The 14,911-nt window shown below is 42.3% G+C and overlaps 1 protein-coding gene across 1 annotated transcript in view; it reads right to left on the reverse strand.

Annotated features, from left to right (window-relative positions):
- LOC124596247 (neutral ceramidase-like) overlaps window positions 1-14,911 on the reverse strand; it is a 400,578-nt gene that overhangs the window by 294,072 nt on the left and 91,595 nt on the right. The window contains exon 2 of the mRNA XM_047135314.1: window positions 6,546-6,669. Within this exon, the coding sequence (XP_046991270.1) occupies window positions 6,546-6,662 (117 nt within the window). The 5' untranslated portion in view covers window positions 6,663-6,669. The remainder of the gene's footprint in view (window positions 1-6,545; window positions 6,670-14,911) is intronic.

Raw genomic sequence — 14,911 nt, forward strand, 5'->3', positions numbered from 1 at the left:
ACAAGGGTCTGCAGAAGCCTGTAACTGGGAAATCTCGTGTCTCAAAAATGAAAGGTCGGTGGCCACAAAACGAACAGCAGAGATCAAATAATTTTGTGGATGTCGTTAATGAATCAAGGAAGGAGGAACGGCTATCAGTATCTCTTCATGTGGCAATGCACCCATCGATAAAACCGTTGGTTATTTAGAAGTCTTTAACAAATAAGAGGACTAGTGAAAACTCTGTAAGAATTCAGAGGACGAAATGCTGTGCTCTCACCAATCACGTTACTGCACTGTGTTTACCTGATCCTATATTGCTTGACATTGGTAACGATTTTTAATAATTAATTACTGGCGAGAGCACCGGCATGGGGGACATAAAATACCTTTGCATTTGCGTGAGATATTACAGCAAGGTGAAACGGACGTCACCGTCGACTTTCTTGGATTAACAGACATTGAGAAGGCAAGGACAGTGATTGTGTGTGAAGCACTTAAGTTGCACATGCAAAAGTTATCATTGAATGTAAATATAATGTTACCGATTGATACGGACAATGGTAGCAATATATATAGGGTACAGAATTAAGCTTTTGCTCTGTCCGTTTGTCAATGCTGCATCACAGGCATCTTAAGCACGTCCTGCAAAATATTCGATTTACAGGGAAATATACAACTGGTTTCATTCAAGCCCATAACCGAAACTAGATGAGCAAATGTTATTTAAAATTTTCAATAATAACTAAAAACATTTGACTTTCGTACAGCTAAGCAAAATCAGGTGGCTAAGTAGGAGTAATACAGTAATATAATATCATAACACTATGAAGAACTATAAGTGCATATTCGTACTACGGCAGACAAAGAAAAAAATTGGTTTATAGGAATGACACTAAAAGAGATGTTGCAAGATGATGCCAGCTATGTATATTTAACGTTTATGAAACTCGTTCTTTTTTAGGTAAATAAAGCGAATCGGCCGGCCGGGGTGGCCGAGTGGTTCTAGGCGCTACAGTCTGGAACCGCGCGACCGCTACGGTAGCAGGTTCGAATCCTGCCTCGGGCATGGATGTGTGTGATGTCCTTAGGTAAGTTAGGTTTAAGTAGTTCTAAGTTCTAGGGGACTGATGACCTCAGCAGGTAAGTCCCATGGTGCTCAGAACCATTTGAACCAACCAAAGCGAATCTAATTTTTCAGCACACAAATATCGAAACTGGACTTTTCTATAATGACGGTAAAATGTTGATCATGTTCTTACTAGCTAGAAAGGTTTTCAAACTTGTTTCTGTTCACCATGGTTTACACAAAATAATTGAGTCCATTGAAAACGATCTAGCATACCTAGATAATAGAGATATTGAGCTAGGTACAGAATGTTGTCGTGTGTTGTCAAAATTGTTTTAATTTACCAACTTCTAAAATAGTTTCTCACAGACTTTAATCATTTTAAGAAACTTCAATATTTCAGCCATAAGATATGTCTGTCACGAGCATCAAAAGCGAATTTCAAAGATTTGCCATTAATAAATATTTACCTAACAAATGGAATGGATACTATTGATAATCAACGTAACTCCACTGATAAAGTTAGCTGGGCTAAGTTTTATGAACGCGACATTTTGACAAGCTCATACAAATTTTGGCCAACAGTTTTACACCACAGAAAAGGTCGAGGCTCTTTGATTTTCAAAGAGTTAGCTGCAATCGTGTTATTGCTGATGTTACAACCTATTTCTAATGCTGTAGTGGAAAGAGTATTCAGTAATATGAATGCAATGAAAACGGAAGTCGAAATAGAATGAAAACAAAAATGGTTAGTGCACTGTTACAAATTGAAGTCCATCACATCTCTAAGTGTTGTGACGATTTTGTGTGTATTAAAGACATGTTTACAAAATTCAATAGCTCAACTTATTCAACAGCTATAAACAGCGATACTGAAGAAGATGAAAGTGGTTTCTTGCAACCGAGGCTGCGCAAGAGAATATCCCGTGCACAATTTTGATATACTGATTCTTGACGCATTTCATGTCTAAGTGTTACAAGTTCTCAAATTACTTAATGTGGTAGTTAAATGTAACTATAATTTAGTAACTACTGTACTTCCAGATTCTCCCTCTTATTTTGATTGGCTTCACAGCTCTCTCGTTAGAGTAACTTGGTTCAATTCCCGGCTGGACTAGCGAAATGTTTGTTTGAAGAGGAAAGTTCCTCGGTTACGTCAAGTCTGGCGCGTGTAAGTATTGAGTGTGCTGGAGTGCGTTTTAGCGGTTATTGAATGACCAGCCACCTCAGTGAACTTATTTCTGGATTGTCGTTGTCGAGTCATATGACAGTTCAGTCAAGAATTAGGAAAACTATGCTAAATGATGAAAATGATGATATTTTGCCTATTTTTGTTTATAAAAAGTTGACGATGATTTGGCTATTTTTGTTCAGCGGTTGGCTACAAGAAGAACGGAAGAATCTGGCAGCCCTGAGCGTTTGTTCATTTAGTCGGCATCCTGCCTTGGCAGCGAGAAGATCGTGCCGTTTCCCGTTGTTTCACAATAAAAGTTTTAAATATTTGCTGCAACTGAAAATCCCACGAGTTGTGCAGCGCGGTCAGTAGTACGGTGTTTGCTAGCAAAAAAAAACCATAAACTACTTGAAATTTATTGGCAACTGTGTAAAGTGTACGGAAACAACGTAATCACTGACGGCGGAGTGCGCCAGTAGTGCATTAGGCTTGGAAGTTTCCAGCCTGATGTTCTAATGTTCACTATGAAGAGTGAGGTGGACGACCAAGCATTGTGACTGATGAACTGGTCGCAAAGTCAATGAGAAGAAGACCGCCCATTCACCATAACAGACTTCTCGTTTAGCTATCCACAAGTTTCACCTTGTTGGTTGCAGCAAATCGTTGAACAGAAGCTAGTTTGACAAAAATTCGGTGCAAGGTGGGGACGTGACTGACAATGGAATTTCAAACCTCGTTCGCCACTATTGTGAGTGCCTAAATTTGTGAGAAGATTATGTTGGAAAGAAATATTATTTGCAAGTATTTGACTGCAATGAACATTACTGTTAAGAGAAAGGCGTTCTCTCCAGTTCCTCACCAGTCACCAGGAAAACATGATCGAAAGATAAGAGGCCTGCATAGATTCAGCAGTATACTACGGACTATAAGTGTATAGCACGTACTCTCCGGCGTCTCTTCCTCCTGATGCGAAAAGCGGAGCCTAGTGCTGCTTTCTATGCATAGAGCCGGCCTATAGGTTTGCACGCACTCATGACACATATCGGCAGATTTCGCCCGAGGCGACCTAGGCCTCTTGTATCGCGGCTGTGAACACCAGATAAAGGCAGGTCAAAGCCATCGGAGACACGATGATCTTCTACAGAGATAACAAGCGGCAGAAACACATCAGAACAAAGTCTGCAAACAAACTGCAAGTCAGAATATATATCTGCATCTCAGTTCTGTAGGCGCAAGACACGGAATTCACGAAACAAAGTACACCACTGTTTGTATAAGTAAGATTTGCGATGTAAGCTGTCACCATAGAGCACTGAATTTTCTGTTCGTAGCGTAAACAATTTCTGTGTCAAAGACACGATAGCACTTTTGAACGAGGAGAAGTCATTGGAAATGTAAAACTGTTGATCAGTTCTGTCAACACTACACTGTAACTATCACGTTCCCGCAAAAAATGTTTATTTGTTTGGGATCTGTAGGCCATTGGGCACTGGAATCTTCTCCACATATTATAAAAAACAAACGTAACTAGAGACCAACCGTCATATGCGAGATTCGTCCAGTTGTTCGGAAAGGTGCATCCATGTAGGACTATTAGGAGCTGTCCTCGCATTTCGTTATAACCTAGGTGGATAATCAGGTTATACATCGGTATGGAAAGAACAAGCAAACAGACCTGACATCTGGGAACAATTCCCAAAGCTATGACTAAGTCATTTATTCATAATACTCTTTCTCCCACGAGTGCTAGACCCGCAAGGTATGCAGGACAATGAAATTTGGGAAGTGAGTGCAGGTCGTGAGCCGTACCTGGATAGCTCTGTCAACAGAGAATTTGCCCCCGAACAGCAGACGTTCTGGTTTCGAGTACAGATCTACTACAAAACCAGAAACCTCTTTAAACTACCAGTGTCCCACCTTTTCAGTTTAATTTATTGAGTTACGATAACAATAACGCATTCGAGTGAATTTGTGGTACTTATATTTGAACAGTATTATCTGTTACTGTATCTATTCCAACGTTCTAGTGCCCATAACGCAAAATAACATAAAATAGTGGGTGTTAAAGTGCACTACGTTTTTTCTGACCAATATCATGGCTTGTCTCTCAATACTGCATTCATTGAAATAATTACGTTGGTTTTTTATTTTTGAATGTTAGAAGTAAATTCATTTTGTAAATGGTTAAATTACGTAAGCGACAAGATTTGTGCAATAATTCCAAGCTGCTCAAATTTTGACTGTGGTAGAACCGAGTTGCTGCGATGTATTATGATGTATGACCTCACATCGTAGTCTCTGCCTACAGATTAAATTCAACCTTCATAAAATTTCTTCATTTCCTATCAAAACAACTGTACCATTCGCAAACAGCATACAGCCTGCTATGGTCTTTCTGTCTGTAATTCCTGCATTAGCCATCGCTTTCCAGCGTTTTATTATCTCTATGTACAATATCAAAAACTGTACATGATACGCCCCCAATGCAGACCTTGTAGTATTTGTTTACCAGTTTTTTTTTTCTTTCTTTCTGAAATTATGGCAGCACCTTCCAAAGATTTATGGTATATAGACTGTCGAAAGCTTTCATTACGTGTGTGAAGAATAAATGCGTTTCTGCGACATATTTTCTCTGTTTTACAATCATTTTAACGATGAATATAGGGTGACTGTTTACAGCGTACCACAGTAGTATTTGGGAAGTCGAGATGTAAAACACTTGTAGTCTATCAAGTCGGGCAACTACCTCAAATCGGGCTACGAAACCCATATAAATGACAGCGCATACGCGTAGACTGAGATTCTCAATATCCTCTCCCTCTCTTCGCGCAAACTATTAGTCGCAAGTAAAAAAAATGAATAGGGCCTCCTTTGTAGCAATTTTAATTTAGTTTGATTTTTACTGGGATACACATTCACCAGAGGCCGCGCTTTTAGAGTTATTCAACAAAAGCGCAACTGCCCCTCTCCCCATCTCACACGCCAAACCGTCAGGATTTTTAGTATGTCCTTCATGGCACACACTGCTACCGCTGTGCAAAATTCTGTTACTACACGAATCATTTCCCATGTTCGACTTTTTTTGGTTTTCATTGACCGAGCTATTACGCCACCGGCTTAACCGTCTATTATTATTAATTTAAAATTTCCCATGAGGGTAATGAAATAAAAAAAGCCTTTTGTAAGTACCACGCAAAAACTAGCTACTTTTACAATTCTATCTAAACTTAACTCGTGCAAGCACTGCAGTTTTCGTAGTAAGAAGGCCAGACAAACGAAACGATATAATTGTTAATTTTATGATGTTAAAATTTACAAAACAGGTAAAATTTACACGAATGTGTTACAATTTGTGGTGCATGACTAAGCTAGTGGAGTAATATCGCAATCAATGAAGACCAAAAATGTGGAATGTGGAACACAAATAGTGTAGTCGCAAATTTTTGTGAAGTAGTAGGCGGGAGTGCCATGAAAAACATACTAAAAATCCTGACTGGTTGGGGAATGAGCCAAAAGTTGTTACAAGAGAGAACCTATTCATTTCTTCTCTAGGACTAATAGTTTGTGCGAAGAGAGCGAGAGAATATTGGAAATACCAACCGTGGTGGCCGGGCGGTTCTAGGCGCTTCAGTCCGGAACCGCACGACTGCTACGGTCGCAGGTTCGAATCCTGCCTCGGGCATGGATGTGTGTGATGTCCTTAGGTTAGTTAGGTTTAAGTAGTTCTACGTTCTAGGGGACTGATGACCTCTGCTGTTAAGTCCCATATTCCTCAGAGCCATTTGAACCATTTTGAATATTGGAAATCTCACGCTACGCCCACACATGCACTTGTGTTTTCCGTATTTTCGTAGGTCTATTTGAAGTACTTTCCCGATTTGGTAAGGCACATGTGTCCCGTATCAAACTGTTCGTTTTCGTCTTCCTCTACTCCACTGCAGTAAGTTGCAAACAGTTACCGTTTCTACACCTACGGAGCGCACATGTTAGACCATTTCTAAAGTCAGTGATCAACAGAAGTTAACGCCTTTCCCTTAGTTTGTAGGCTATTATTAAGGATTTCAAGCCCTGCTATCCTCTGTAGCTGCTCGTGTTTTTCTTTACCACTTTTTAAATAGACTGATAACTTTAGTAACAATTATCATATTCCCGGTTTCGGAAATCCATTTAGACACGTATTCATACGACACAGAAAGGTAAAACGTAGGAGTTTCTCCGCAAGAGTATACTCGAGAAATGAAAGTTAATATACAAAATGGGCTTGAAATATGAGTAGTTCGAGACTGTTAGAAATTTTGCTGGCACATGAAAGAGGGTACTTACGAAAGTGACTTCCACCGGTGGCCCTGTGATGTCAGCGATTCCGATTCCGACCATATACGAAGCAGCTGACGTGGACAGCAGTGCTGCCATCACCACGAGTGTGCGTCCCTGCGTCATCTCGACTCTGAAAAAGAGAAAAGCAAACATAATCGTTAGTATAAATTAGCACATCATCTGCTGACGTCGCTTAGTAAAGCTGTGTATAAGTGTGTGTGTGTGTAACGGATATACTTCAGTTGCCTGTTAGCTCCTTCCTTCGGCTGACGTTTGTTTGACAATTTGTCTGACGTTTCGCCAACACGAGAGGTTTGCCTTGTCAAAATTCACTCTACATTACTAGTGGTGGAGTGGAATCGAGCTCGCGGCCGCTGATCATGTGGACCTGGCATGCCAAGTCCGATGGTTTCTCCGTGGTTATTACCGCTGTGGTTCTTCCATTTACTATTTACATCGATCGTTCGCTGGAGCACAGGAATTCAGAACCATTTCATCTTGAGGGTTTCCTCTTTGTTGTTGAAGCTGCTATCACGTATGTGGATATCTGTAGCTTCCCTGAACAAGTAGGTGTGGTGGCTCTTTAGCTACAGCAAGAACTTTCGTGTCGGCCAGTTTTATTTTGTGGTCCGCTTTCATACAACGCGTGCTCCCGCCACAGCCAATTTCTTCACCTGCCCAAACCTGTAGTGCCACTTACGTTCGTTGATCCTCATGTTGATTTTGAAACATCCCCTTAGAAAAATTGATGAATTACTGTGGTGATAAACCTCTATGTTATTTGATTTTCAAACAGCTGAGCAAAACTGAACGTACTGAGACATTTCTCTCTTTACTTATTCTGATCAACACTAAACTGACACACAATATTATATATATATATATATATATATATATATATATATATATATATATATATATATATATATACACAACAATAGCGAATTCCAACAACGCAAACCAGCCACAGACTGCACAGACTGCACAGTCAGTGATTTTCATACAGAGCGCTACGTGACGTTACCAACATAAAAACCTAAACAGCCTACTTACAATTTATCGTCTATTCATAAACCTCATACACGGCTTGCTCCCGACATTGCAAGTGGATTCTTTTTCTCCTTTGCCGATCTGAGACACTCTTTGATCTTCTTTGCCGGTTTATAAATAGTTCTTACGTCGGGTATGCGCAACATACGGCCGATTCTGTCCGTCACTCTGGAGAATGTACGGCAGAAAGGCCCTACTCGAAATTTCTTCTTCCGATATGAGAGTTCGCCGCGTGTTTGATTTAACTACACTTTTCATGTAACTTGTAAAGTACTCATTGCTCCTCAGAACGTTTCCTAGGTGTTGCGTTGACGTCTGGTATGTTTCGGGTCACATATTCGTCTTGCGCCTATCACGAACGTGTTAATTATGCCTTGTTTCGAGCTCGGTTGGTGATTCGACAGTTTATGCAGGAATCAGTCTGTATGTGACGGTTTTCTAAATACGCTGTGTCCTAGGTTTTCACCATCTGTCGTAACCAACACGTCTAGAAAGGATAATCGTTGATCGTTTGTAGGTAGCAAGGGGAGAACCGCACTGGAAATGCCAACGGAAAAGCGTTTGGACGTTGGCACGCCAGGTGCACATAATCTGCGCCCGCGAGCACGACTCCAGTCCCGCTACCGGTAACGGAGACTGAAGCTTTGAAAATGCCAGCCATTCGTGCTGGTGAAACGTCAGAAAATCATCAGAAAACGTCAGCCGAGGAACTCGAGGCAGAATCCAACACGTAATTTGTCATGGACGCGAAAACCTTATCAATTTTGACGCAAATCAAGTTTCCCGATGACCTGATACTTCAATTTTTAAAATAAAATTGTTACTAGTCATTGAGAAAAGTCACGTGCAGCTGAACAACTCACTGCTACAAGGGAAAGACTCATATCTCTGAACGGCGATTGTCTCCATGATGGAAAATTATATTGGAGATATATAGAAGTCGATGAAGAGGAAGAAAAAATAACATAAACTCGAGCTATTGAAAACTTTCACGATTTTCCTCTTAAAATTCATCAACGCAACTTGCTGCATCTGCATCTACATTCCACGACCCACTTCACAGTGCGTGGGTACTTCTGAAACCAATATTAGTCCCCCTCCCCCTCCAACTTCATAGTTCCCTTTGTGAATGGTATACGGCGAGAACAACTGACTTTTTCTCTGTTTTCCTCGAAGTGGACAATTCGCAAGATGCAAGAGGAAGGAGATACTACGTTGCCATTTCTTTCTTGGGGTTACGCTCTCGACTTTTCTGTAGTAAACGTCTCTGTGGCACACAAAGCTTTTTTTATAGCGTCTGCTACTGGAATTTGTTGACAGTTTCTGTAACTCTCTCGCGCTTCCTAAAGATGTCGTGACGATATGCGCCACTCTTCTCTGGACCTTCTCTATCTCTTCTATTGATCCAGCTTCGTACGTATGGCAGATTGACAAGTAGTAAGTCAAGAATCAGGTGCACTAGTGTTTTATGGGCCATTTGTTTCGTAAGTGAACTGCATTTTACTAAGATTCCTCCAATGAATCTCAGCCTCACATCTCTTTTGTGCGGCCATTTCACTTTACACGTATCTGGTTGCTTACTCCCACATATTTAACCAGTGTTACTTTTACAATCCTCCCGGTGGTCCCGTGGTATAAGGGTATCGTCCTTGACTATCATCCAAAACGTGCTCGGTCCGAGGCTGGAATCCCGCCACTGCTTAAATTCTTGAATAAAAACCATCAGCAATGGCCACCGAAGGCTTCCGGCATAAGATGTCACCCTCGTTCTGCCAACGACCTTGTTAAAGAGCTGAGGGGCGGACAGAGGCTCAGGTCACTACCGTGCCCTTGGGATGGGAAACTGCCCCTAAAAGGCGGATGACTCAGCAATGGTCAATGGCATGAGGATGCAGAAGCACTGGAAACCACCGCATTAAAGATACATAATGGAGTTCCACAGGACAGGTTGCCTGTAACCGAAAAAATTCAAATGGTTCAAATGGCTCTAAGCATCTCGCTACGGTCGCAGGTTCGAATCCTGCCTCGGGCATGGATGTGTGTGATGTCCTTAGGTTAGTTAGGTTTAAGTAGTTCTAAGTTCTAGGGGACTGATGACCTCAGAAGTTAAGTCCCATAGTGCTCAGATCCATTTGAACCATTAGTCCCCTAGACTTAGAACTACTTAAACCTAACTAACCTAAGGACATCACACACATCCATGCCCGAGGCAGGATTCGAACCTGCGACCGTAGCAGCAGTGCGGTTCCGGACTGAAGCGCCTAGAACCGCTCGGCCACAGGGGCCGGCCACCGAAAAAGTGTTGTGATGATATCTCCATAGGGAAAATATTCCGGACTAGTGCCCCATTCCGATCTTCGGATGGGGACTGCCAAGGGGGAGATGACCACGAGGAAGATTGATTAACCAACGAAAGGGTAATGTTCTTCGAGTAGAGGCGTGGAATGAGAAAAGTCTGAAAGTAACGGGGAAGCGCCGGCCGAAGTGGCCGTGCGGTTCTAGGCGCTGCAGTCTGGAACCGCGAGACCGCTACGGTCGCAGGTTCGAATTCTGCCTCGGGCATGGATGTGTGTGATGTCCTTAGGTTAGTTAGGTTTAAGTAGTTCTAAGTTCTAGGGTACTAATGACCTCAGAAGTTGAGTCCCATAGTGCTCAGAGCCATTTTTTTTAGCGGGGAAGCTAGAAAATATGAAAAGGGAAATCTTAAGGCTCAATCTGAATATGGTGGGGATAAGTGACGAGAAAAGAAGACGAGGATTTCTGGTCATATGAGAACAAAGAGGGTAATATCAACAGCAGGAGAAAATGGTATACTGGGAGTCATGTCCAGGGACAGTGACGCATCTTATCGAAGTTACTTTGTCGGTTAAGTTTTCCACATCAGTGTACGTTCTAAACCAGGGGTGTAAAACCCTAAGTCCAAAGCAAATATCAATGTCGCCCAGGAAGTGAGCACGTATCACACAATCAGTAAAAAAGGATTTCTTGAAACTCTTTCTCCTTTTATGTTAAGTTACGATAAATGGAATATTTTCTAATTGAAACTCCCGCCACATGATGCTGCTATTTTCTCACTGGTCCCCCCCCCCCTCCTCGCCGCCCCCCCCCCCCCTCACCTTTCTTTCTGTTTCTCGGAGGTTATCGTCAGTGTTAAGTGCGCCCCAAAAATACTCGTCTTCTTCCAACGGGGCACAGGTAAGGTAAGAGGTTGGACACGTCTACAGTAAACAGCAACGCCCTTGTAACAATTCTCTGGCATACCCCGGGAGCAATTTTTACATTACCTTCTTAAAGCTATATGTGCGACAGAAAAGACAGTGTACTACTTCTGTGGTTAGTGACAGCTGAGTCCTGAACCATTAAGCTATGCAATTGGTATAAATTTTACGCCTCAGAAAACAATTTGGATACGCTACCTCACTCGTAAAGTTTAGGAGAAGTAGTCTCTCCGGCCGGGGTGGTCGAGCGGTTCTAGGCGCTACAGTCTGGAACCGCGCGACCGCTACGGTCGCAGGGTCGAATCCTGCTTCGGGCATGGATGTGTGTGACGTCCTTACGTTAGTTAGGTTTAAGTAGTTCTAAGTCTAGGAGACTGATGACCTCAGAAGTTAAGTCCCATAGTGCTCAGAGCCATTTGAACCATTTTTTGAGAAGTAGTCTCTCTCTCTCTCTCTCTCTCTCTCTCTCTCTCTCTCTCACACACACACACACACACTCACACACACACACTTACATAATATAGCGCAATTGAAAGTAAGCTTAGAGCGGCTATCATTTGAATGTTAACGAGCAACTAATGATTTAGCAATATAGTGATCCAGAATTTAACAAGTGTTAGCTTTTATGTTTACGTCACCTAGCTGTCTGAACGACGATGTTTCCTCAGTTCTGTAATCACTAACTTTAAACACAAAAGAAGAATTAAGCTATCAGGATGATAACATAAGCTGTATCATTTTCACTTAACACCACACTAATGTGAGACGTCACTCCGCATAATATTTAGTATGCAGTGGCCGTCGAAAAAGCACCTGTCGAACTGTCTGCGTCTGTAACCCGATAGCATGGCAAAAGAAACTCCTTCTTACTAATGTTTTATACCTGCGACTAAATATGTATACACCAAAGTATTCACGGACCTTGTGTCGAATGATACAACATAGTGGAGGCCGTAGAACGTGGCACTACATTATGTCTAAGTAAGAAAGAATGATTTGGTTTGATCGTTACTATGCAGAAAGAATTTGGTTCGTAAGTATATATATTGCTATCTAAACACACGGAATTAGTTTACAAGTCTATCTGCGTCCTCAAAACCGCAGTTTCACAATCAGTAATCGGAGTAATACGTTCCCGGAGTGCGAATTTAAAAAAAATTAGATTTAATGTAGTTTTTTAGTGGTGAGATGATGGCTACTTTGAACCCGAAGGACGACGGATTGGAAAAATGATATGAGGCGCTGTAATCAGCTTCTATTCAACCAAGTTTTCGCAACTATGAGATTCCACTTTACCGGGCGGATGAATAACGCGTGCTTGAACGCAGTGTAATCGCGACCAAAGGGTGCAGAAATTTATCCAGCAGTCCTCTAAATAACATACATAGCAAATAATTGAAATAATCTCACCCAACTCTATAACAACCGTAGAATCTCGACACCAGCACAGATTGTCTCCAGGCAAACCCAATGTTTCTTCGAAATCGTAACACCGAACAGAACCCATCCAAATGCAGTACCATGAGCGGAAATCATCAACATCACAACACAGAATGGGAATGTTAATTCAAACAAAGACTTCGTCGTGGCTTTTAACCAGCGAATCTACTATGTGCAAGCCTCTTTATCTCCGAATAACCACTGCAACATACATCCTCCTGAATTTGTACTCATCTCTTTGTCTCCCTCTATGATTCCCTCCCTCCCTCCCCCCCCCACCCCCGCAACTTGGTAATTCCAGTGAAAATGAACGTTTTAATAAACAAGTGTGACAGAAAATAATTTTCTTTTATTAGCACAGTGCAGAGTTCAGAAATTAAAAAAAAAAATAAAGTAATGTAAAATGTACGTTCTTACTGTACTTGCCGTGTTGCTTGTGCGTTTAAGCGCATTTTAAGTAACATGGTTGGCTAAGGTGTAAATCAGGAGGATCAATAATTTGACTGTCGCGCATTGAACGATGGAAATTCGAACTTCAGTGTATATATAACTCCCCAAGTCAATGCTTGACGAAAATTAAAATCCGAGAACGCGCCAGTATCATCCAGTAGCACCTCCTAGTTATGGAGTACAGAAATGGGACCTCTGGTCAGACCACCTACCAGAGATTTGCACATGGACGCAGAAACACCTCGATCGAATGTCTAGAATCTTGTTGATGTCAAATACAATCAGATTGCACACCGATACTTAACGTGTAACGTTCGACACCACAATCAACGTTGACTAAATACAATGCAACAATTTAAATTTTATGTTTGTTTATATTCCCTTTTACGGTGTTTCTTCTACTTATAGAATAGCAAAAGAATATTATAAACACAAAAAAGTTATTACGCGTGAGGAAATTATTGACGATTCGTAGCAAATGAGAGTGACGCCACTAGCCAAGGAAAAGCGCCTTGACGGTAGAAGAATTCTGGTCCCACTAGGGCAGAACACTTGCTGTGAAGGCAAACAAACCCAGGATTTTGAAGAAAACGACCGACTTCACAGATGGCTATGCTTTGAACAGACAACGTAACTGTGGTGATTTGCACAGTTTTGGGCAAGCTAATCTTTGTACTTCAGGTCGCCAGACGTCGACTTCTTCTAACGGCCAAAACAGTCTCTGGAGTAGTCACGCGTAAAAGACCGTTCAAACGTCGCGCAAACGGCTCCCTTATGACGGAAAATGTCATCATGGCGAACCTTACTAAGCTCCATCCACGCAACACTTATAAAATCACGAATAAAATCATAGTCAAAATTAATTGGTTCATATACGAATGTCAGTGCTGGCCTCAAAGGCTTGTTGATCTCCAGTTAATCCATTTCTGATGTGGCGATAACACTTTGCCACCCCAGGCGTGCGTGGCATCACAAGTACAGAAGCCAAAGGTAACCCGCAAAAAGTGGAAAAGTGATGAAGAAGAAGAAGAAGGAAACACTCGTGAAAGTGCGTCACTAAACGGCTACTCTTCTGAATATGTAGTGACACTTGAATATCAGTTCCAGTGCCCGATTCAAATATAAATTTCCTGATCGTGGTGAGCACAGCAGCCTTGACCATTTCTTTCAATTTCAAAGGCAATATGTTCTCACTTCAAAATATTATTTGGTGGGTTCGTATGTATACATTCCTTACCTCTGTTACTGTATTTCGACATTCTTTATGGAGGACGGTCCTTCATAGCATCACTTTCACCGTTCACTTTAGTGCCAAACTGTGCAGCAGACAACATTAACAACATTCACAGTTTTGGCGCCGACTTCTCAATACAAGACGTGCTATCTGATTAAGAACCCAGAGGTGAAGAAAAGTTTCATTTTCATTTATACACTCCTGGAAATTGAAATAAGAACACCGTGAATTCATTGTCCCAGGAAGGGGAAACTTTATTGACACATTCCTGGGGTCAGATACATCACATGATCACACTGACAGAACCACAGGCACATAGACACAGGCAACAGAGCATGCACAATGTCGGCACTAGTACAGTGTATATCCACCTTTCGCAGCAATGCAGGCTGCTATTCTCCCATGGAGACGATCGTAGAGATGCTGGATGTAGTCCTGTGGAACGGCTTGCCATGCCATTTCCACCTGGCGCCTCAGTTGGACCAGCGTTCGTGCTGGACGTGCAGACCGCGTGAGACGACGCTTCATCCAGTCCCAAACATGCCCAATGGGGGACAGATCCGGAGATCTTGCTGGCCAGGGTAGTTGACTTACACCTTCTAGAGCACGTTGGGTGGCACGGGATACATGAGGACGTGCATTGTGATGTTGGAACAGCAAGTTCCCTTGCCGGTCTAGGAATGGTAGAACGATGGGTTCGATGACGGTTTGGATGTACCGTGCACTATTCAGTGTCCCCTCGACGATCACCAGTGGTGTACGGCCAGTGTAGGAGATCGCTCCCCACACCATGATGCCGGGTGTTGGCCCTGTGTGCCTCGGTCGTATGCAGTCCTGATTGTGGCGCTCACCTGCACGGCGCCAAACACGCATACGACCATCATTGGCACCAAGGCGGAAGCGACTCTCATCGCTGAAGACGACACGTCTCCATTCGTCCCTCCATTCACGCCTGTCGCGACACCACTGGAGGCGGGCTG

Source organism: Schistocerca americana, chromosome 2, assembly GCF_021461395.2.
Source record: "Schistocerca americana isolate TAMUIC-IGC-003095 chromosome 2, iqSchAmer2.1, whole genome shotgun sequence".
NCBI lineage: Eukaryota > Metazoa > Arthropoda > Insecta > Orthoptera > Acrididae > Schistocerca > Schistocerca americana.